Raw genomic sequence first — 25,275 nt, 5'->3', positions numbered from 1 at the left:
ATATCGGCTCAAAACACGCTTGGGATGCTTAAGAACTTCTCCATGTCCTCATAGGCAGGAAAACAAAGGATTCGAGGGAGATGGCTCCCCAGGCCGACAGCTGTAGTGGCTGTGAGGAGCTGAGGGGGTTTGGGGAAGATGGGCGTCCAAAGCTGAGGGACGTTCTCATTGTTTTAGTCGGGGAACTGCAGCTCGGGCGCCTCTTGCTGTTTGCAGCTGTGCTGATATGGCCGGAAAGTACCTTTTGGGTGCGGAGCAGCAGATACAGCTCCCACCATCAGCCAGAACAGCCTGCAGTTTCGTAGAGGAAGCATGTACTACGTAAGCAAGCTCTTAAGAGACAGCCGAACTGGGCAGTATATTTGTGCAATATCTGATGACTGAACACGTACCACAAAGATGATTCTCATAAGCAAAACTGTAGCAAAAGCTGCAATTTAAATGACCAGAAAGAACTTATTTACTTTAACTAATTTAGAACGGGTAAAGCGGTGTTGTGCACGTCGTCGTCCAGCTAAGGAAATGCAGTGCTTAACCCAAAGAGTTTGTTATTTCCTGTCCAAATCAGATGGTCTGGAGGAGTAACATGAAAGGGAAAGGCAGGCCATGAGTGACAGCGTTACAAGGTTCTCGTTTCCCGTGCAAACTAGTCCTTGCAGTTTAGAATCTGACTTCATGTCCATCTTCTCAGTGCACAGGTACCCTGCTGAGATGCGTTTAACACATCCATAGGTAAACACTTCTCAAAGGTTAAGGCTGAGCTCCATGGCAGTTCTGCTCCTGGCAATATTAAAATATTTTATCAACGATTATACTACAAGTGGAGGCTTGTGGCCAATCCCAACGCAAAGCCAGCAACTGTCACATTATTTCCTAGAAGAGACTGCCCTGCTGAATCTGAGGCTGACGGTATTACTGCCTCAATTATCCATTTCAATTAATGCAAATATAGGCGATAGCCTTAGAACAGCAGAGTAAGAACTGATCGCTGAATACACAGTCACAAAATATAAGGCTTGACAAAAGAAGTAAAAAAGAGATTAGATTTAGTCCATTTCACATAGTCTTAAATCAGAGATAGGAAAAAAGGTGGGGTGTTGTCTTTACAATAATAATTATATTCTATAAAAATATTAGACAAATCATTTCATTAGAATTATTCTTTGACGTTCTTCTGCAAGAAGTGGAGAAGTGTTTGATTTTGAGCAGCTGCTGGAGTGCTCGGCACCATCCTACCGACACCTCTGTCTTTCCCTAGTAAAAATAACGCAGACAGAGTGCTCGGCCTGAAGAGAATCTGCAGTTTGCTGTAACTGTGTTAAAGGTAACAGAGGCAAATAAAAATTAAATGACTCGCCCAAGATCACACAGGAAGTCATGGCAGATTTTCTGAGCCATGGGAACCTTCTGTGCTTTATCTATGAGGGCCTGTCACTGATAACAAACTTGTTATTTTTTGAAGTGAGCTTTTCAGTATCGAGCAGGGACATTCCTTCGGTCTAGTCAACGCCTCAGTGGCCGCTCATTACAGAGATGGGTGTGGGGGCAGAGAGGCATTCACCTTCCAGAAGGTTACATATTGCTATCCCCCAGATTTCTGCAGTAAAAGGGAAAGAATTCTGTATTTCATACTGGGTAAATAAATACTAAATTTTGTCTTGCTATAAAGAACTCCATCTGTACCTAACAAATGCTAACTATAGGAAGACTGTAACAGAATATATTTCCTCCATTTTCTATGTTAACAATCACATTCCTTTATTGAGCCAGCACCACGACTCCTCAGATTCTGTTAAATGCTTCTGACGTCTGTCTTTCGTCCTGAGTACAGAGGAAAAGAATTCTAACATAAAACTAAAACGTCTAAGACATCTCAGGAAAATCAATTTAAGAGTGACTGCATAAAGTTTTTTTATTAGGAAAGAGTGGAATCTTACCTGAAATCCATCAGCTATGTCTATCTGATGTTGTTAACATAGTTTTCTGACTGACCGCTAACACTACTCAGCCTAAAACCACTGGTGATGAAAGAAGCCCAGAGGACGCTGGAGGAATGGGTGGGAGGACACAACGGGTGGGATGCAAAAGGAACCATGGGCGAGAAGGCTGGTTCAAGTGAAAGACAGCACAGAAGAGCGGAGGAGTTTAACAGCCTGCGATGGAAAGAGGCTTGCTTACGTCTCGTAGCTAGAGATGGGAAATCTGACCTGCAGGGGACCTGGGGTGGAGGCCTGCTGTACCTACCGAGATACAACCACTTGTAAAAGCTCTTGGAAAGATCTCGCTTCCTTGTAACAGAAGAGCAGCGCTGATATGGAAACCCTGTCATTCACATACCCACCAGCAAAAATAACAGTTTATGTTCAGGTCACAGTTTGAAGGTTAGCTGTACAACCTTAACAGCTAAAGTACTTTGTAAGTAAATAAACAAAAGTTTAACATAACTCAAAACCCAATTCCTGTCTCGGTGCTGAATTTTACGTTTGGTGGTGCGCGAGCACGTGTTCATACACGCAGAGAACATCACCCACTGAATGTGTTTATCAATGGATCCTGCTATGGTTCAGTTCCTTTTCTCACAACTAACATCTTTTTTTCCACCTCTGTTGACCCAGAGTTCATCAGCAGGTCAGGGCGAAGGAAAAAGGTAACAACCAGTATTGAAAGTGTAACCCTGTCTATTGCTTAGATTCTGGGAACTTTAACCTCCGTTTGGAAAGCGTGACTAATAAGATGGAACAAATATTCTCCCAAGAGACGTAAACCATGCGCCAACTTCAAAATACAAAAATGCTTGCATGTTTTTTTCTTTTTCTTTTTTAAAAGGGTAACTTTTTTTAAAAAAACCCATGACTGTATATGTATCATTATGTAGTAGTTAACAGAAGGCCGGAGTGCCAAGGCCCAGTATGGCACAGGATTCTTCTGAACTCCACTCCAGTTTAAAAGAACTGTTGAATATTTTAGTTTTTTTCCTTCTGAGTGACTGGTGTTTCTGAAATACCTATTATGCAGTAACGGGATTAAAAATTACATTTATTAGCAGAGCAGGACAAATATTGAGCAAAATGATTATTAAAAAGAATATTTAATTTACATTTTTCCCAAATATGTAATTAACCACCCAAACACTAATTCCACAAATGTGTAAATGAACTTTAAGTATGTAATTTCTTTGAAACAAAGGTGAATTTTCTCACCTAAGCAAGTGCCGTTGTTCTCTCATTGTTAATAACTGAGCATTATGAAGAGTAACTGTTCATACATGGAAGCTTTCCGCACCATGATTTTATTGATTTGAAATATTTGGAGTAGACCTGCATTCAAGCACTGCTGCTTGCCAAGTTTAAGGCTGCGTAACAATAAATAAGTCATTTGCTTCTTACTTTCCTTTTCTTCATTTTAGTTTTGCTTTGTTCAATATTAGTATTACAAGCTCGCAGGTTTTGCTAGCGTAAGGCTGAGACCCACCCAGATCACTGGACATGGAATTGCCCATGGTACGTAGTCTCTCTAGAGCACCGATTAATAATTTCTCATAGAGTGGTTTTACAAACTGGTAGGCTTGACACAATGATGTCTGCAGTTACCACATTGCCAACAGGCTTCAAACAAGATCAAACCCTCATTCTGATAGTTGACATGCAGATCGTGGAGGACATTAAAATTTGAGCAAACAAAAACTGTAAGAAGAAAGAGCTACTGTCCCTGTTTTACAGATCTGGAACCAAGGAAGGTAAAAAGAATGGTTTGTTGAAGGCTGCCTGATCTTCAAGAACCTGTGAATGAGTCCTTGTGCAGCTCTGCTAAAGAGAATATTATTCCTTTCCAGTAGAATCAGAGGGGGGGCTGTTCTCTGCATCAACTAGAGCTCACCCTTCCTGCTCTAACTGTAACTGCACTTTTCAGATATGGCAGCCCTCTATTCCAAACTCAAATTTCTACTTTAAAATGTTTTTGAAGCACGCAGCTGTGCATGCGATCTCTTGTTATCAGTACTCTGCATGGTGAGGTTAGTTTCTGTGGGTTGCGACTGCAGTACAACAGTAAAAGTCACAAGCCTCCAGGCTGAGTTTAAAATCTTGTTTAAAAAGTGTGCTTTCTGACTGTGATAATTGGGAAATAGAAGACATATCTTTTCACAAGCTAACAGAAAAACCCTGTATCTTGTCCCAAATCGCATTTCAAAATGTGTTTTATTTAGGCTTGGCAGTGACCACGGCACTTTTGGGTGCTATAAAAATCAAAGTACCCATAAGAGACAGGTTCTTGGGGGTCAGCAGAACAATCTGCAGGGAGCGCACCCACGCAGGAATGACTTACATACAATATTCCATGATTCACAGAATCACAGAATCTTAGTGGTTGGAAGGGACCTCTGAGATCATCGAGTCCAACCACAAAAAAAAAAAAAAAAAAACCAACACAAAAAAACCCCCAACACCCACCTACTAAACTCCACACCCACAACCCCACACACAACACCCCCCCACAAACAATAATCTTGGGCACTAGAGCATGCCCTGAAGAGCCATGTCTACACATTTCTTAAATACCTCCAGGGATGGTGACTCCACCACCTCCCTGGGCAGGCTGTTCCAGTGCCTGACCACTCTTTCAGTAAAGTAATTCTTCCTAATATCTAATCTAAATCTCCCTTGCCGCAGCTTCATACCATTTGCTCTGGTCCTGTCGTTATTCCCTTGGGAGAAGAGGCCAACCCCTGCCTCTCTACAGTTTCCTTTCAGGTAGTTGTAGAGGGCAATGAGGTCTCCCCTCAGCCTCCTCCAAACTAAACATGCCCAGCTCCCTCAGCCTCTCCTCATAGGACTTGCTCTCCAGACCCCTCACCAGCTTGGTGGCTCTCCTCTGGACACGCTCCAGCACTTCAATGTCTTTCCTGTAGTGAGGGGCCCAGAACTGAACACAGTACTCGAGGTGAGGCCTCACCAGTGCCGAGTACAGAGGCACGATGACTTCCCTACTCCTGCTGGCCACGCTATTCCTGATACAAGCCAGGAATACAACCAGGGTGCCAGGATACAACCAGGATGCCATTGGCCCTCTTGGCCACCTGGGCACACTGCTGGCTCATGTTAAGCCGGCTGTCCACTGACACTCCCAGGTCCTTTTCTGCCGGGCAGCTTTCGAGCCACTCTTCCCCAAGCCTGTAGCGTTGCCTGGGGTTGTTGTGACCAAAATGAAGGACCCGGCACTTGGCCTTATTAAACCTCATCCCATTGGCCTTGGCCCATCGATCCTTGGCCCATCGATTCGAAGGTAGGAAGCTGTTGCATATGAAAGGAGAGGCGAGCCCTATGGCAACAGATGCCTCCAACCAGGGTACCACAGTCTTTTACCATAAATTTGTTCACCTCCAGTTCTGTAAAGTGGGCATCTTTATGGGCATCTCCTTCCCCCTAAACAAAGTGGTATCATACTCTGTGGTACCAGCACTCCACAGGACTGCAAGAAATCTTCAGATTTTTCTATAGTCAAAATATTACGACACGCTGACAATATACGGTAAAACAACACGAGTTAAATATTGAACTGTCTTTACTATACCTGACATATTCTAATTGCTTGGTCCAGCACTGTCTTTGTATCAGTGGCGTAATCTGGACAAGGCAGCATGGCATGGCTGAAGTGGGCTTGCAGCAGGAGGTGTGTTTTTGTGTGTGAGCTGTCAAATGAATGGGGATTGACTTCAATTGGAAGATGTTTTGCCAGTTCACTGTTCATCTGATCTTCATTGTGTCTCACAGGCAGATCTGTGTACTCGTCAGCATTCTTTAAAAAAAAAAAAAAAAATAAAAATTAACCATTGTAATTGACTTCACAATAATTATTATTCCTTATTAGGACATTAAAAGTATATGCATTTAATTTACTACATTTAGATTTCATTGTTAAAATAGCAGCATTTTAATGTGTAGAAAGCGTACTTATTTATCAAAATCATGTGTGCCGGAAAACAATAGCTAGTAAAATGTTCACAAATATTCACACATTTATAGGTTTTAATTTTTTTCCCACATAGCTGATTTTAACGTTAGAGAAGAAGAAAATGAAAGCAGTGAAATAAGTACATTCATTGGACGGGCTCAGTATTTGAGATGACCTTCTACAGATATCCTACCCTGGTTGTCTCACAAAAACATTGTCAGGTTAGCTATGAAGAAGTCAATAATTCACATTTTCAATTTTCAAGGTTTCTACTTTTTGTGTTCAAAACACAGTGCGTTTGAAACAGTTCTGGTACATTTCTTTTAAAATATATTTTCACTATTTTAGGCAGCCAGTGTCTAAGCAACAGATAATCGGCGACCAAAGCAAATAGCAAAATTGTAAATGGGTGGTGAAAACCATCCTCTGTGCTCCAGAGTGGGACTAATACCATTCATGCCAAAAAGAAAGCCGTCTAAGAACTTTCTCCCTGTCGCAAGAAGGAGCTGCCCACCAACAAGTAATCTGAATGTAGTTATGAGTAGCAACATCCTTGGGGCTGAGAGGAACAAGTTCTAGTAGCCAGAGCAGAGATGTTTATTCTCCTGCTAGGGAAATCCACTGCCTCTGAAAGAAAGAAAATTCAACAGAAGCATCCTAAGAAGAATAATTTTAGCTGAAGAGTTAGTTCTGTGACTTAATTGGTCGTTTTATTTTCCCTCCACAAAATCCTTTTATGCCTGTATGTATACATATTCTTGTTTGGAATGAGAATGATCTTTCTAAAGTATAAAACTTGCAAGTAAAGTAAGAGTTTATAATATGTGCTATCTTTTCCATCTGTAATTTAAGTAAGCGTATTTCTTTTGGCATAAAATAAAAAGTAATTTGGGTAGCCCGAAGGCCAATGTCTTCCAAACCGTGGGCTTAGCAGAGACCATTAAATGAAAGTGTTCAGGGTTTTATATTCCTCTTCAACTATAGATTCAATATGATGCATTTTAGTCTTCAATCTCCAGTCAGACTTCCTGCAAACCCATATTAATGAAGTATTCACAATGGTAACCAAAGCAGAAAGAGGGAAAGAAAAAATGGCAATTTTAGAACACCTAATTGAACTACTTAATTGACTTGCAAAGTACCATATCCACTCATTAATATCCTAACTCATAGAACCTTTTTTGACAGCTCCTCAAAACAGTTACACAGATGTTTTTCTCCCCCTTGGAAACTGACAGCACATTTTTTATTTTCTTTAACAGCACAATGAATGTGTACCTCAACTCTGATATAAGTGTAACAGGAAAGATAGGTATTAGACAATTTAAGATTTGGAAAGAAAATCAGAATGTCATTAATTTATTTCATATCTCAACTGCAGATTAGAAGTGAAGACTGAGTAAAGACAACGGCTGCTTAATCCTGGATGTCTCTGCCAGATCTCTTGTGAAAACTCTGGTCATTTATTCTCTGAACCTAAGGTCACAATCTTTTTAAGCCCTATAGAAGGCTGCATGTTTGCTTCACTCTTTTTATTTAACTGGCTTCTCCTTCAAAGATATTTTAAAGAATATTTACCAAGGAGATTTTTTACTTAGTTTTGCTTTGCAGTTTAAAGTAGCAGAAAGAAGAAGGATCAGCCAAGTCACTCCAGACCAACTGGTACTCCTGAAAATGCGTTTTCCCTAATTCTTCCCCAGCACATGTTTTATTTACCTCCGAAACACTCCTCTTATTTTAAACAACTTGCCTACTTAATTTCCTGTTTGTGATCATTGACTGTAAGTAAGTGAGGTTCATTTTCTTATCTGCATCATGTAGGTAATTAAAGGAAATTGAGAATGGGTAGTGAAGCTTTTATACAACTGAGAATGAAGCTGAATGGAGGGCACCGAGGTCAGCAGAGTCCATTATATTTTTATGTGAGAGGCCAGTATGTCTGCCCTGTCCTTGTTTGCTTAGTGTAGGCTGGACAGACTACTAACTGCAAATCTGTTTCTCTGATTTGCCCAGCTGTCCTTGAATAAAGACATCTTCCATTGCAAAATGTTAAATGACAGTGATTGACAAGTCTGTGATGAACTCTGCTTGTAACCCCCTGCTACTGTTTTCAGGTTGCACAAGAAAAGACAGAATAAAGAAACATCCTTTGTAATCACCTCAAATGGGCCCTGCTGTTCACTCAATATTTTTTCATTTTGGTTTTCCTTTTCATTGTGAATCTCAATCTGTTCTGCAAAGGCTATAGCTTCATCTATTTCATGCAATATATAATATATAGTATTTTAGTACACTGTATCTGAATACCATTCTTACTTCCACGGGCGAGAAAACAGATCAAATTACGTATCAATCATTAATCTTTATTCTAAAGTCAAGAAACTTAACACAAACCTTATAGTGAAACCACAAAGCACTGCTGTACATTTTTCACTTGCCCTTTTTATTCTGTTAAATCAGGACTATTGCAGCCCATGTGTGAATAATATGTTTACAAGCACCTACACAGTTAAGCACAACTTGGAATATACCAGGAGATAACTAGGAATTTTAGCTACGGGTTCTGCAATGATGCGTTTGGGAGTCATGTCACATCTCCCTTTTCTGTAGGTCTGTGATGGACTTTCCCAATAACGTCTTCTTTTGGGCATTAGAGACTGCTGCATCGTTTGGAGGGTCTAAGAATCCTCTCAAACCTGCATTTCAACTTGTATGCGATGCAGGGTCATATAGGAGACAGTAACTTGCTTTGCCAGTGAGAAATGTCACACGTAGACCCGCATAAACTCGATAGTTACATTTTACAAGGCCAAAGGGCTATTTGGATAATTGAATTCTGTTTCCTGCATAACACCAGCTGCAGAACCATCTTAGAGTCCTGTTCCAGATATGCAGCTTATCATCACCCTTTATTTGAATTGTTAGAATTGTTCTAAAAGTAAACAACTCATCCCATTTTGAAATATATCTCCTGCAATTTTCCGCTACTATGAGGCATTTAAGGAGTCAGACCGAACTAAAATTTAAATAAGGTATCCAACATGGCGAGTACTGTGCTCTGCAGCATTCACAGGGTTAAAACCCCCCGGGTTTTCTTTCTACCCACAAAATGTGGCTAAAATTACTGTTTTATAGCGAGAGCTGAACTATAAACTTATACCACATGTAAACCTTCTGAAATATTTTAAATCTCAAGTAACTACATTTTGCCGTCTGTTTACAAGAGAGAGGAGGATACTTGTGGCGCACAGACAGAAACGGGATCAAGGTGAGCAGCTAAAGTAAACTTGAATATTTTAAGTTCAGTTCAGTCATGGGAACAGTAAAACTCAGAAAGTTAATGAGTTCTAGACTTTAAAGAGCAGCTGATTAATTTGTAACAATGAGGGTCTAAAACAAACCCAAAATAGTTCCTCACATTCCAGAGTCGAACCAGTAGTCTTTTCTTTAGCAATGCTGTTATTGAAACTACCTTAGAATTGACTGACTGCATAGAAGTTCTTTTTTTATATAGGTACAGTGAACCCAAACGCACCATATTTTCAACTTTCATAAACCTGCAATGTATTTTGCTCTGTTTCAAGTTTCTGATGTAGAAACAAACAAGGGAAAAGCATTCTTAGAAAATTTGATACCAAAATTTACAGTCATTAACCTGAAGTACTAAAAAATCTTGCAGAAAACTAGTATTAAAAGTAACTAACAGAATAATAAAAAAGGAAAAAAGGTGAGGATCATTTTTAGCTAATATAGCAATCACATCCTCTTCACCTGAACCTTGGTTTAAACGACTTAAAATCCTGTTAGTCTGAGTACATGCTGAAGGACTGCAAAAATCATCCATTCGTGCGTAGAATGAAAAATAAAAAATAAACAGCAATAAATAAATGTGGGGTTTTTTTTACAGCTGTTCTGCAATTAACACTAATAATACATTATGAAGTATATTTTAGTTCTCTGCTATCAGAAGTTCAAAGTTATGCCAATATGCAATTTATTTTTCCAAGTGACAACAGCATATGTTGATCCCTTAAGTAACTGGATAGGCAAATATAAGCTCAACAAGAATATTACTATATAATTGGCTTTTGTCTTTTGTTCCATTGTACAAAGCGCTACGGAGTATTTTACTGCAGCATCCTGACCTGTCACTTCCACGCAGTGCTACAGTGTATAGGAAGTAGCTGGACTCCAATCCTTAAAGCAGCGTGTAACTGTCCTCATTTGGGTGATACCTGTGTCACCCTTAGGAGAGGACAGAGAAAAGTAGCATGGTCAAAACAGAGAAAGAACACGCGCTGATAGTTTGTGAGCAGCTAGGTAACTGTGTAATAATGTCTTATAATAGATTCATAAATTCTAAATTTTTCTTTGAGGATGCTTGAATTTCTGCACTTAAAAACATTTGCATTTACTTCCCTTTTTACATATACATATATATATATCTCCATTCATGTGCTGACAAAAGTCTCATTTGACCCTGTCAGCTGTATTATAAGGAAAATACAAACATGAACGAAAGTTCCCAAGTTAATCTTCCTCTGTCCATGCTCTTCCCAAGAGCACAAGACTGTATTGTGTGACACAATAAAGACACAAGTATATATTATGAAAATTATTTAAATTAACCAACATATTTTTATTTTATTTTAACTTATCTTCACATTTGCAAGTGCGAGTTTGACTTATAAGGAAAGACATTAAATTTACATAGATGGCAGCTGGAACACAATCAAGCTTAGATTTATATTCAGAAAACAAATGAATGTGAGAAAACGTGCTTTAAAAAAAAAAAAAAAGGAGAAAGAAAAAAAGCCCAAATTGACCACATACTTAAAAGTTGTTCTTCAGCTCACACCAAAAACTAAAATAGGTCAAAAAATGGAATTGGAGAAGTACTTGCTAGAATTACCGCTCTGAAAATCATATCTGTGATAGGGATTCCATTATAAACTCCTATTTTAAGGAGTTTATTGGTAGCCTGTAAATGTATATGCTTTGGTCTCAGTTTTATGGGACATAATTCAGACTTCCAAAGTTTAAAATGTTTGGGTGTTTTTTTTACTCTTAGATATAAAAGGTCTAGGACAATATCCCAGTTAAAGACAGTTATAAACATATATTACTACTTATAAGTTTTAAGAACAAACGTGATGCATGTTTTCAAGATTCATATTATAGACAAAAAGAAAAAAAGAAGTCGTTTCTACAAGCTAATTGAAGCCGCTACATAACCCAGGGATATTTAGATTGGAAGCCCTCTTTTAGACAGCAGACATTGCAAGAAGAACTTCCTCACTCTGTTTTACACCTGTAAAGATATACTTTTAAGACAAACTTTGCAGAAGTGACGTTCTAGATTTTTAGGGCATCCTGAGAGGCTCCGCTAAGAAACAGAGCAGGTTGAGGTTTTGTAGAGATCTCCAAGAGTGGCTAACGTGATGCAGAAGACGACCACAAAAATGGTCAGATTAGAATCTGCTTACTACATGATACTGTAACTCACCACAGAGGCCATTTCTGAATAAGCTCCTTGCCTTCATACACCCTGTAACATCTCTCCCTCTCAACTGCACGTGTGTGTGGCAGTGCAATCCAATGGCATCCAGCACGTTCGAGCCAACCCTGCGGTGCAGTTCTTTCCCATGGGAGCTTTCCCATCCCTTCCTTCCAGGGTCGGTGGCTGGCAGGGATGAAAGGCAGAAAGCAAAGCCCCGTGCCAGTCCCTGCGCCGCGGGCCATGGGGGAGTCAGAGCTGCAGCCCCCCGGCAGCGGCTGTCCCTGGCTGCGGAGAAGGGGCTCCTTTTCTGGCACCGGTGCCTGGCACTGGGGACTCTGCCTGCCCTAGCTCTCCACTCCAGCTCGGGTAATGGGAAAATGATCCCGCCACTTCTCTAGTACTCCGTCGGAGTACACTCCACTCTGCTTTTGGAAAAAAGACAGGAGGGAAACAAACAGATATGTGTAGGATGGAGAGAAACATCTAAGGGATAAGGGGTGCTCAGTATCTTTTTGAAAGAAACACTAACGTTTTTATTTATTACCTAAGTAGTGGTTAATGCGTTTTTACAGCTAGAAGATACGTGTCAAAAAAAAAAAAAAAAAAGAGAAAAGTGTAGAGTTCAAATTGTAAAGTTAACCCAATTAACTAGGTAGGAGCAAAATGGTGAGGCTGGGCTACTCTGGGCTCTGTCTCCAGATTTAAGATTTACCAGAGAGGGCACTGGAAATTTCCAGTTGAGCATGAGAAGTTGAAGAGATAAAGTTGTAAAACCCACCAGCATGCAATTATGTAAATCTATTATTTTTTTAAAATTAATTTATAACTACCTTTCAGGAGGTCCCCTCCAACCATAACAATTCTATGATTCTATGATTTAAAATGGGCACATTTCAGTAATGGGACCTACAAACATGGTTTATAAGAACATACAAGTTAAAAGTTCTTACGATTCTTACTAAGTTCTCACGTTACTGATCAGAGAAATCCCATATAATTGTATTCTCAGACTTCTCACTTTAAACAGACAAGTGTTTGATTTTTGCTTTTAAAAAGCTGCATATGATAACAAATTTTACAATTACAGACATCATAAAAAGTACAAGCTAGGGCAATGAAACAGTTGAGTGATCACTTAAAAACACCCTGAAGGGTTTAGATTTCACAAGTTCACCTCTTACTTAAAACATCCAAACTACAAACTACTGATGACATTCCTGATGACCAGAGGTCAGGAGTCTGAAAGACCTTTGCCACTCCGCACAGAGCAATAGGAGGTCAGCAATATTAGCTACCAGTAGCAGAGAGTGACCTGGCAGATCTGGGAACTTCTAAAGTACAAAGTTAAATCACAGACCTCTGCTTCAGCATCGAGCTGCTAAAAGCAAATGCAAGCATGCTGCTGTGTGTGAGAGGGGGGATTATATAAAATAACAATAATTTGACATGGGAAAAAAAGTTATTAGGACTTCCATACTAACTTGAAAAGTCTATTCCCTTTCTTTCCCCTAAAGTTTCTTAAGTATATCAGAGAAGCTCGGTTTCAGTGTATAGGAAAATACAGTATACAATCACTGCAATTAGTTTACCAAATGGCAAAAAATATACTTACAGAACCATTCTGTTTCAGAATAATTTCCTTTTTAAATTGCATACTTCGCTAAAACATATTAAAACAAGGAATGAATTCATGATTCTCAGTAAGTCTTGTGTCTCACAATCCTTATTTCATAAAGTTTGTGGTCACAATCATAATTCAGTGCTACTTTTTTGGCCAGTCCTAATAAAAACCATTCTTACAATACATTCATTTTTCCCCGAAATGTGTAGGTACTTTCATAGTATTAAGGCTGTACAACTTTCATAGAGGTGGCTTTAGTTCACTCTCAGGTTTTTAAGTTAAATTACTGATTATAAGTAAGCACAGTTTAAGGAAACTGGTACGGCATACACATCATTCACCTAGAATAAGTTACTTCAACCATAGCAAAAAAACATAAATTGAATGGTATAAATTCCATTTATAAAGTGAATTATAGTGATGTGAGAGAATTATTACATTTGATCACTGGAAATAGTATATTTGAGATTTTCAGCTCTCCAAGATGCCTGACTTTTCCTACTACTTTTCTTGAGAATTCTTTGAACACATGAGAATTCATGCGTATTCTGAATGTGTTATCATCACCCCATTTTTTAAAATCTTAATACCTACATGGGGCAGTGATTCACAACTTTCTTCCCCTGTAATCTGAAGTCATATTATGGGAAAGATTTAAAAGTGACTGGTTTTGGCTGTATTGAAACTAATTGTATTGCACTAATACAGAAAAGCTTTTCAGTGCATGAACTCAGTAATGCGCTAACACAAAACCGGGAAAACCTCTCTGAGTATACATTCAAAAAAAGTCTGATTGTCATGAGAAATCTACTTTGGTTCCATTTGGACGTTTGTCCACGTTTTGAAGCTGAGCTTGGCTGAATCAGCTGGCTCAACTACTGATTGAGATGATGATAGCAATAAAAATTGTAATAGCAAATTTTGGCATGCGGCTTTCCCCGGGAAACCGATCAGTCATTTTCCATCTTTGGCTTTGATCCTCCATTGGGATCTTCCAGTGCAGAGCCCAGACCCAGGGAAGAAGTTAACAGATCTCTGCATTAAGTTAATGCTACTCGGCACGGAGACAGGAGTAAGCGCTACTAATTCTGTATGTGAAATGGGGCCCATACATACTGTATATGTTAATGGCAAGCTGTAAAAGCTCTGTGTGTTGAAAAACAGATTTCAGATCTGCTGACCTGTGGCAGCTCCCCTAGCGGGGAGCCACAAATGCACACTGCTGCATTTTTGTGCTGGATTAAATTCCGGATCTAGACTACTATGTGACCAGAGACAAAAGGGAATAAAAAGTTCACAGGCGTGAATACCTGTCATCATGTGGTGAAATGACAAGCAGCCTCTGTTCAAGAGAGGCTCAAGCCCAGAATAATAGAAGAACAATATGAACTGGCAGAAATATATGGGAAACTTGGAAGGTGCCTACACGCACAATGTCTTTTCAGCAAGCCAGTGCTACTGGTCTCACTCTGAGCACTTTTAAATGAAAATAGTTTAATATAATAATAATAAAAAAACAACTGTAAGAGGAAGTGACAGCTGCTGCAAGTAAATTTCAATAAGGGTAGTTCCCTGCTGATAAAAACTGGCACATCTCCACTCATTTCAGTGTGACTGTGTGGATTAACATTGCTTGCAAATCTGACCCAATGTTTTGAAGAGCTACAAGGTAACACAGAGACGGAAGACACTGATAATTACAGGGGTGGGGAAGTGAGGTAATCACAACAATATCAATAAAAAAAAACCATAAAAGGAGAACTATTTGAAGTATATTAAACAAATGGACTATCTGTCAGTATTTCGGTGTGCCTGATGGGAGGAAGTTCTATCAACGCTTCTGTCGTGAATGACCAGTGGTCTGATACAGCGAATAACATCGCAAAAATTCCCTTGTACCACATACGACCTTAACAGAACATTGAGCTACCTGAATGGGATGTACTGTGCATTGCTAGGGCAGATCTAGTCCTTTCTGGATGGCAAGTGATAATTTTTCTTGGTTATGTTCACTGCACACAAATTTGTGAGAATACTGTAGACTCAGTATTCCTACATAGACTTATACCATGACTTTTCTATCTGTAAATAAAGGCAGTCATCTAAAGTACAATGTAAGAACTGTATTAAAAAAAAAAAAGGAAAGATAACTGACATTTAAGAGAGAGTTGCACGTATTTTGCCTCTGATATAAAGTTTTAAGAACTTCTTTTAAAAGACAAAGAAAACAGAGATTTTTCAGTACCAGATGTCTGGGAAGATCCCATTTGGATTTGAGCTACTTAAATTTGCAATCATGTATTTATACATCTAACAGAGCTTCTGTTTCCCCTAGAATCTGAAAATTAACTAGCTTTGTAGCATCTTCCTTGATCTGCCACCCGTGCCCTGAGGATTAGAGACTCCACCTGAGCTTGTTTTACAAGCATAACAGAAAAAATTAATCTCTGCTGGCAGCGATCCCACTGGGATACTGATGAATAATGATATCCCTCTCTTGCTGCCCTCTCAGTCCACTAGAAAAGCCACTCTAACCCAGCAACGTGGAAACCGCTGAAACCATTCCAGCTGTGGATTAGCAGGCAGTCAAGCATCCATCTGTTCTGTGTGAATCAAGAGAAAGCAAACACGCATTCTTATAGCTAAAGAAGTATTAAAAATTAGCATCTTATATGACTGCATATAGTAAATATTAAGACAATCATATACAAAAGAAAAAAATAATCTATTATCTACACCTCATGTTGTTTACATTTGCTTGCTGCCTTAAGCAAATGGTAAAAAAGTTGGAATTCGCCCCATTAACCTAGAGAATATTATGCATTCAATGATTTAGTATGTTTAAGATAAAATTGCTTAATATTGTATGTATCGGTTGTACCTAAAAGTATTTTGTAAGTAGATATGGATACACACACTAAATAAACATAAGCGAACATAGTAGCATGCCTTCACCTTTACAGGAGAAGGATTTGAGAGACCTGTTGTGAGAGGGATTTTAGCCATTTTCTCACCCTCTAAAGTGAAAGGAATAGACTTGAGATATTTTCTCTTTCTGAGAACTAGTAGTTTGAGTAATCTTTGCTGGATTGCTATATTTTTCCACTGGCAGACAGAAAGGAAAAGCAGTGGGAAGTTGGCATGCGGGCAACCTAATCAAATCGGTGATGTCTGATTTGACTCTTCCATGGGAAATAGGTCAGTGATATACTATAAATTAAGGAAAGCTGTATTCAAGCATCATCCCAGATAAAATTACTTAGAAAAGTGCATAATTTGACAGTTTTCACATATAACAATTCCAATATGTTGCTGGGTGCCTGGCCCATGTTCATTAAGCTGTAGAGGTGAAGAAAATCTGCAATTGTTTGTTCTCTAAAAGCAAGCTTACTATGCTATACCAAATTTATAAATATATATATTAAATTTTTCAAATACTAAGAAAAGTTTTGGCCTTTTGGTAGCAAAAATCCCTCTGCAACTTATTCTAATATTATAGGTAGCAGGAGCTACCTAAGTAACTGTGAAATAAGGCACCTTGTAAATACTAGGCAAATAATAGGAGAGGCTGATTTCTTAAAAGTTCATCTGTGAAAATACATAACATGAACATTTAAAATAAAATTCAACCTTCTGAAGCTAGCCAGGTTCCATCAGGAAAAGTAAAAAAAGAATGAGACAAAGAATCTAAATGTAAATAGGAAAACACACGTGTCAGATACTTCATTAAGGACTGATCAGTAATCCTCTTATGTCCTTTTTTAAAAAACTACTATGCTAAAGGAACAATATAGGCTGGATACCAATCTTGTATGATGTAATTGTTTCAGCCAAACCAATCCTTATCCTGAAATTTCCGGTCCAATCAGCAAACAAGCTACAAAATGCCATCCTCTTTCTTAACAGTTTTACAAGTCTGAGCAATAACTTCTTTGCTGACAGAGAAAAACATTTGTGTGCCTTTAAACAGCAGTCAGTGAGGCTGAGCTGGTGTCACTAAGTGAGCTGAATTCTGTGAAAACAAATTCATCAGCAATATAATTGTAACTGCTACAATTTATAGTACAATAGTATAATTATATCAAAAGCAAAGGCAATAACTAGAAACCAGGGAAGACAAAAGAACTGCAGGCTGCAGAGGGCCTAAATTTGCCTGTCGCGCTTTAATTACAAAGCGGGAGGCACAAAGTAGGTAGAAACTGTACTGACTTGTTAAAGGCACACTGAGCTTGTAAGACAGCCTTCTGGAGTACTGGGGGCATGAGAACCCACAGCCATTCATCAAAGCAGCACTGCGTATTATAAAACGTTCGGCTTTACCTTAACGAAGATGTAGTTTAGAACTTCAATTTTCTTTCAATAAAACCAGACATCATTTCAACAAATATATTGTATATTTGAAAATAGAGCCATATGACATAACTGCTGAAAAAAAGCCGTTTCATTTTCAATGTGAATCCTTTGCAAACTGTTGGCTGCCTGTACGCAACCATGCATAGTTTGAAATCTTGCATAATGAGGATGGCTACAGCTCTAACTGCCAAGTGGTAAGTAAAAGACTTTTCTGCTTAAATAAATAAACAAATAAATAAATAAATAAGTGGTGTGCGGTTGAATTGCCTGCAGCTTCAAGCAGTCAGCTGAACCAGCTTGCTATCACTGAACTTGCTTCCAGCATATATACCAAGGACAAGCATTGATTTGCCACAGATGGCAGCCAACGTTCACATTTGTAAGCACAAGACCAGGTCAGTACTCCTATCTACCCTAGCACGTACAAGTGTAATAGTTTCCTGGTTCATCAAAATAGTTTTCATTAGTATGCATGAGTGGTTCACTGCTGTAACTGCATCTATAGCTCCTGTTAAAGGAATTTATTTCCTCATTTTTCTGTCAGAAAAGGTTACTAAAGCAGCTGTTTGAAATGAGGATATAGCTTGAGGCTACTGGCTTCCACTACCACAGCTATATCCACTTTCACGAGATTTTCCCTTGGATGCAGCACTGCAATCAAAACAAATTAAAAAAGAAAAGAAAAGAAAAAAAGGTACCACATTATTTCCAAGACAGCAGTTCTTGTCTTATGGCCTACCTCATGGGAAATGTATGTCAGAAACCTTGAACTTTAAAATAGGTTTTATTTTAACTTTCCTGAGTATTGATTCAGTTTTTTAAACTGGCAAGTAATGACACAAGTGGAGTAAGAAGATTGTAAGGAAAAAAAAAATCTGTTAATCGTAGATTAGAAAGTCATGTGTATTGGAGACGGGAAGCTTTTATATTTTCTGGTTTTGAATATAACTCTTTCTTATTGATGCCATAAAAATGAAAGACTTATGCCATGTTCAGTTAGTTGTCATCTTGATTTACCAACTGATTGTGCTTTTCTGGAAAGGTGGGCAGCATATGATCCTTTAAAACTAAAAAACAAACCATCATTTGGAAAAAGAAAAATAAGAAATAATTGTGTCATGATGTCAAAAAAAAATTACTGTATTCAAGTACTGCAGCAACATTCAAAACTGCTCCATCTACTGGGGTTAGAGAAAAATCAAGACAAATTTAATGTGTGAATACTCACATGTGTAAGTACTCTTTCCGCTGAGTACGAGATATTTTGAATATAGTGGATATAGATGATGAAATTTGGATGCTATTAAAATTCACTGTAGCATTTTGTTTTATTTTCATGAAGCCGAATACAATTTTCAAATTTAAACTATTTTATTAAAAACACTGTGATACTATCTAGAAGTTCCAAGTGGTAACTGAAGCATGAATAAGCAGATAACCACATAAGTGTAGTAAAAAATCACAAAAAATCATGAAGCTAGTGGATCTAGCCATCACAGTCCTGATCAATCATCAAGACAGACCTCCTTTGCTCAAGGTACAACAAACCTTCATTTAATTTTAAAACTATTAGTGGTGACTGCTGATTTAGTACAGGAAATGACAAAAATTACCCCGAAGTATCTCTCACTGTTTTTTACCCAGACGTCTGTTCTAATCTCCACACCTAACTTTCCGAATAAAAGAAACAGTCTTTAGGTACCTCAGGGAAATCCAGCCTGTCAGTAATAATTCATGAACACTTTCTCATCAATAATACTTAATGCAAGAAGCACCATAACTCAACAGTGATTAAGCTCATTTGGATTACTACTGTCTGCAGCACAGTTAGGAAAGTTTTAAAGAAAGCTCTATGGAAAAGCATCAAACACCTTCTCTCTGAAAAATTACAGGTCCGCTAGCACAAGTCAGTTACAAAAGTAACTGAATCTGAACTTCGCCTGCTAACTGCAAACCCAAGACAGATTAAACATCTCGAGTACAGATTCACTGAGAGAAGGAAAGCGCGAGGGGATTGTACCTCACCTATTTGTATCACTTAACTACCGTGTACTTACAACATGACTGTGGGGCTCTTCCCCTGTGCCATGTTCCTGTTCATGTTACAGATATTTCAGCCCCTAAACCGTACTGGAATTTTTTCATCTTGATCTTGCAAAATGCTGGCAGATGATCAAATGAAAAGATAAAATAAAAACAGAGAAAAGAACAGATATTGGAGAAGGCTATGAATGATCTTGACTACTAAGTGGAAACAAATCACGTGACTTTTTTGAGAGACCCATCAGTACTAGAAACAAGATGACTCAAAACTACTTTTTCACATGAATTACAAAGATTCATTGATAATTCATTGGTGAATGATCCTGAATTCTGAACACTCCCATCAACATGGCAAAATATCAATCTGAAACTCAAAATCCCTTAGGCAAACTCAGATTTAAAACCCTTAACATGATCATAAATCTCTGAATTCTTGAATGCAATCTTGCGTTTTTCCTGGTTTTGTCTTGAACAAACTTTTGCTTGTTTCCAAGTTACACATTGACAATTTGGTAAAAACTTGTATACATCCCATTTCAAACCCACAAGATCAGTATTTACTTTGTTACAATTGTACACTTGTCTCTTCCTTGTTTCCATCAGACAACTCAGAATCATAGAATCGTTTAGGTTGGAAAAGACATTTAAGATCATCGAGTCCAACCATTAACCTGGCACTGCCAAGTCCACCACTAAACCATGTCCCTCAGCACCACATCTACACATCTTTTAAATACCTCCAGGGATGGCGACTCAACCCCTTTCCTGGGCAGCCTGTTCCAATGCTTGACAAACCTTTCAGTGAAGAAATTTTTCTTAATAACCAATCTAGTAAACTTGTAAATGTCTCAAGGTTTGCAAGAGTATGAACAGTAACAAAAAAAAAAAAAAGACCCACACGCCACATCTACAAAATCCTGCAACTGCATTTGAGAAATTTTTTGGATGGCTATTCTTAAATAACACAGTCCAAAATTCAAAACTTTAAAACTGAGTGATCAGCAGAATAATCACAATTATAATTATGTTTTGCAACGATAACAGGCCTTTTTGTACTATAGCTACGCTGTCAGTTCCAGCATCATTAAGAGATTCTTCAAATTACTTTTTAAATATCCTTTTCCCTCAGGATTTTCACTTATAGCTAATTAGACTACTTACCCCATGCCATGTAATTCCCCATTGCCAAAACTGCTAAATGCTTCAATAAGAAGGAGGAGGGCACCAGTGGAGCAAGGCAGATGTAATGTCATTGGTTAACAATAGAGGTGTGAAGCAACTGCCGTAATTATAAAACTCATTAATTCACGGTGTTTAGAGGAAAAAAAAAATCCTTGGCAATAACTCTGTTGAAATGGCAATTATTTTCAACACTGCATCAGAATCAAAAAAACCTTTCAATTTACACCTTCAACAATACAGACTAGTAATTTCATTAGTAATTTTGAAAATCAACATCTGCATAAAAAGTAAGGAAAAATTGTCAGCTATAATGGCATCCAGCATCCACACAGTGCTTTCATCTTTCACATTGACACGTGGCACATTTTGACCCCTAACTGATTTTATTTTTAGTCTCATTCCACTTATGACTGTAAACGGACAACTTCTAAGACTTCTAAGAAAAAAGAAAAAATTAGAATTAAAGCAAGATTAATGAATTCTAAATTTTACAATCTCTGCCCAACAGTAGGGTCCTAGGTTTCATCTACAACAGAAATAGCTGCCATTTACCTTTGTGCTTCATGGATGCGAGCTATTTAAATAGATGAGGAGCCCTGATATAAGATAGATAGCACTAGGTTCTGCTTCCATCATTCATCCTCCATATGTTGCTCACTAGCTTAGGCAGCGTCATGAAATATCCCCCATCTCTGCTAATGCTATTCTCTAACTTTCCCTGTCCAGATTTGTCTGAAAAAAAAATTCTGAAGTTTCTAGGTGGAGAAAATTTTCTCTAGAGAGAAGAGGAGATTTTAAAAAGACAGCAGTTAGAGTAAAGCTCTCACCTTGAATACTCAGCATTAAATTACTTAACTTCTGTTCACTAGTGGGTATTTCTTTTTAAAATTTCAGTTATTTCACATACAGCATATACAGGAATTGTGGTTGATTACCATCTTGAATTGAGCGGAATACAGTGAATTTCATATAATTTGCAATGTTTTCTGACAACAGAACAATAGATATTGCAGGGTCAGTGATAGCAATTCCCCTATTTAGGCTGTCTAACACATTCCATTATAAAAGATTACTGTGGCCTTTATTTCTGAGCTGTAACACTCTGAATGTTTGCAGCAGGCGACAAATTTATCAGAAAGTAAGTCCCTGTACTAGAAAAGTGGCTTTCCTAGTGTCATAAAATGCTGATCAGGTTTTATTGAGATGCAAACTGTTGAATAGCACTATTTTAATTTTTCTTCTTGTATTTCTCCTCAGAGAAATTTTGGCAGCATGTCAAAACAAGAATGAATATAAAAGTAACACATAAATGCTATAAGATGAGACTCTAGATTTTGAAGTTAACACTTGGAAATCAGAATATTAAAGAATTTGGGCCACTTGTTATAAACAAGTAACAGGCTATAATCATAAACGGGCAGAAATAAGCTTTCCTGGATCATATTCAGGCACTTCTTGTTTTCAAATACATGTGGAGTAATACATTTGGGTTACTCCAAATGTACAAGTGGAGTAATACCATTTTGAAAAAGATGATTTTGTAGATATGCGTACTTAAAAAGGAAAATGGAGTAAAACCTGATTCTTTTATGATGAGAATGTAATACTATCGCACTGCATTACACACTCTGTCTCCAATTTTGTACCCTAAAATCTTTTGCCTTGCATTGCACTAGACTAACTGCATGAGCTGGCCCTCAGGGATCATGAGGTGGCTGGGAGAAGGAAAAGAAGGCATTCTAGGAAACAGTACTTCTCCATACATTTCACCCACTTCTTAAAGCTGCTTTATCTTCCAGATTGTCCCAGAGCAAAGTGATGGCCCTGGTACAGATTTAGGATGTTGATATGCAGTTAGTATTCTGGCATTTTAGTATTCTAGCTAACTTACTTTGAAAAAAACTCAAATATCAGATTTGTATAGATCCTGAACATTATAAAAGACGTAAGAAGAGAAACAGGTCTATACAGTAATTTTGATGTACTGATTAGATGAAACACTTTGAAACACAAAAACGATTCAGGTATATTACTCTAAATAACAAAGAATGAAATTACAGATCAGGGAAGAAAGGCTTTTCTTAATTTCAGAGTGTTTTTTCATACACTTCTAAGTGCCTTTAAGAGTCAAGAGTTACATATGTTTAAGTTAAAATATCAGTACTTACTGTCAGAATTAAGAGCAATTCTTCAATGTTGCTTTCAGGTTTCAACTGGTCTTTGAACATCCCAATAGTTGGATGCTTCAAATAATAATAGGAAGCAATGCGGCCATATGTCAGAGGTTCAATGCTGCGATTATCCTGTTAGAAGAGGAATCAAATATACAAGTTTCCTACATGGTTCAATATAAATGGTTCCTACAAAACTGTAAAATAGTTTAAGACTACTTTGTAAGATAGAATAGCAAAAATGGTTTAGCATCATAATTTAGCTGCAACCCTAATTAAGCTCAGTTTTCAGTGTAAGTCTTACAAATAGCTCCATAGACAAACTCTGACATCTCAAATCAGAAGCACGTATCTTGCTGTTCCCAACTTTTAGGAGCATGCATCTTACTGAATCTTGTAAGGCACAGATTAGTCTTACCTCCCCAATTTCAATACAGTAGGAGCATTCCAAATCAAAGAGGGATTTCTCAACAAGGCTCGAGAGGTACTTATTCATAGTGTCATGGCTCACATCATCCAAGTTATAGTAACTAGATAAATTGAAAACAGATGCATTACATGAATACTTTTGACACTGAAGATTTTTAACGATAATGTCTTATAGAAAAACTTACAAGGCTGCTATGATACACACACATACTTGGAAGAGCAATATCCACTTTAAACAATTAAACACAGAACTATTTCCTTATATAGTCTAACATGAAATTCACGATTCTTAAATGGTTTGTGGGAGTGTCCTGCCTTGAGGTAAAACAGAACCAACTTTCTGTTCAGTAATTTTACTTCTTAGCTAAGCCTCTTCTAACTCTCTGAAATTAACAGCATATTGTGCAGAAAACTGTTTTTTCTCAGAGTGATAAGACCTGATTACACCAAGGAAAGGTACGCAGAGAGGCTCTTGCTTATACTTATTGCTATAAGAACCAAGGTCAGCTAATTTCGATATTTGCCCTGCTGGAGGTCGGAAGTGGAAAAGCTTAGCGTGGTGTCACCTGCAGGGAGGAGCGGACAGGACAGGTGACCCAAAATTGACCAACAGGGTATTCCATCCCATCTGCCCCATGCTCAGTATAAAAGCTGAGGGATCAAGGGGCCAGGCCTTTTTCTTCAATGGCCAACATCCGAGAAGGATCCTGTCTGTTCGTTTGCCTTTGATCCTGATCAGTGGGTTCCTGACTCCAGATCTGGAATCCAGTTCCCATCTGTCGCTGAGTCCAGTCTGGGACTTCTTCAGTGCCTGCTGATGACATCATCCTGGGAGCTTGATACGGTTTTGTATATATTTCATTCTTTCTTTTTTATTTTAATAGTCCATTGAAGTAGTTTAGTTCCTTCTAAACTCATAAATCTCTCTATCTCTCCTCCTCCTCTCCTTGGAGTGAGAGGTGGGGGAGAGCATCTGTCAACTCCCCATTGGCCGATCTGATCTAAACCACAACAGGGAGTAAGCAACATAATACAAGCAGGTACACATGGAAAGATTGTAATTTATCTGTCTATTAATAGAAAGGTTGATACAAACAGAACTGGGCTGGAAAAATTTTCCTGATTGCGTAAGTATATCTTCCTGATTATGTAAGGCAATATTAACATAAGTAACAGTATTTTAACTTCAAGAGAAAGGAAGAAAACCCACCAAGTATAGCAACTGTCCTTACATCCTTGAACTCTGAAAATAAAAACTAGGCATATAATGACATTTCTTGAAAAAGTAACCTTACACCAGTCCAAATGTTGGTGTTTGTTGTTGTATTTCCATGTCATTTTATTATCAAAGCTCAAATTGCTAAAAAAAGGAATAGGGTATTTATCAATGTGGTTACTTCACATGTTCACTTTCAGGCAAACTATATATAGTAACACTCGTTCTTAGTTATCTGTATGAATGAAAAATGTTTGGAAAGTGTGCCAAAACATGTTGTTATGCCAGCATATAAAAAAGACCCGGTGACTGAAGTTTGCACTCCTTAACTGTAGAACTTAAGCTGTATTATAAGATTCTTACTCACACTAACATAATTGCACAAAGAGCTTTTACCTAGAAAACTCCAGATAAAAATGTAGTAAGACCTTGTGTCCTAGATTCAACAAAGGCACCAATTCAGAAAGTAACAATTAAGTTCAACGAGCAGGAAAGAAAAACTGAGCATGCTCAGAAAGTTTAAAAATTCTGAATTTAAGCAGAGCAATTAAATCATGCAATTTCCGAGTGGAATTCAAACAGAAAAAAAATGTGACGATTTATTGAAATGTTAAAAAAATGTTAAAAAAGTAAAAAAGGTTGTCCTTGCTCATTTAATTCTGTAAAATACTGACGCACAAATAGACTACTGAGATTGCTGCAACGATGAACGATGCTCCTTTGTTCATACTAGCTGCTTTACTAAAATTTCCTACTGTTACAATGTACTCAGCATCCCCACTGGAAACAATACCACATGCTGTAATGGAGA

At 38.0% G+C, this 25,275-nt stretch overlaps 1 protein-coding gene across 2 annotated transcripts in view; it reads right to left on the bottom strand.

The window, feature by feature from the left end:
* The window catches only part of ASCC3 (activating signal cointegrator 1 complex subunit 3), a 276,745-nt gene that overhangs the window by 19,177 nt on the left and 232,293 nt on the right, over nt 1–25,275 (bottom strand). For both annotated transcript variants that reach the window (XM_074581044.1, XM_074581045.1), the window contains exons 35-37: nt 23,238–23,349; nt 22,817–22,951; nt 5,569–5,793 (exon numbers count right to left, since the gene is read on the bottom strand). In XM_074581044.1, coding sequence (XP_074437145.1) covers nt 5,569–5,793; nt 22,817–22,951; nt 23,238–23,349 — 472 coding nt within the window. The remainder of the gene's footprint in view (nt 1–5,568; nt 5,794–22,816; nt 22,952–23,237; nt 23,350–25,275) is intronic.

This window comes from Larus michahellis, chromosome 3, assembly GCF_964199755.1.
Source record: "Larus michahellis chromosome 3, bLarMic1.1, whole genome shotgun sequence".
NCBI classification, from domain to species: Eukaryota; Metazoa; Chordata; class Aves; order Charadriiformes; family Laridae; genus Larus; species Larus michahellis.
The sequence above is the reverse complement of the archived record's forward strand: the minus strand, read 5'-3'. Positions and strand labels throughout refer to the sequence as shown.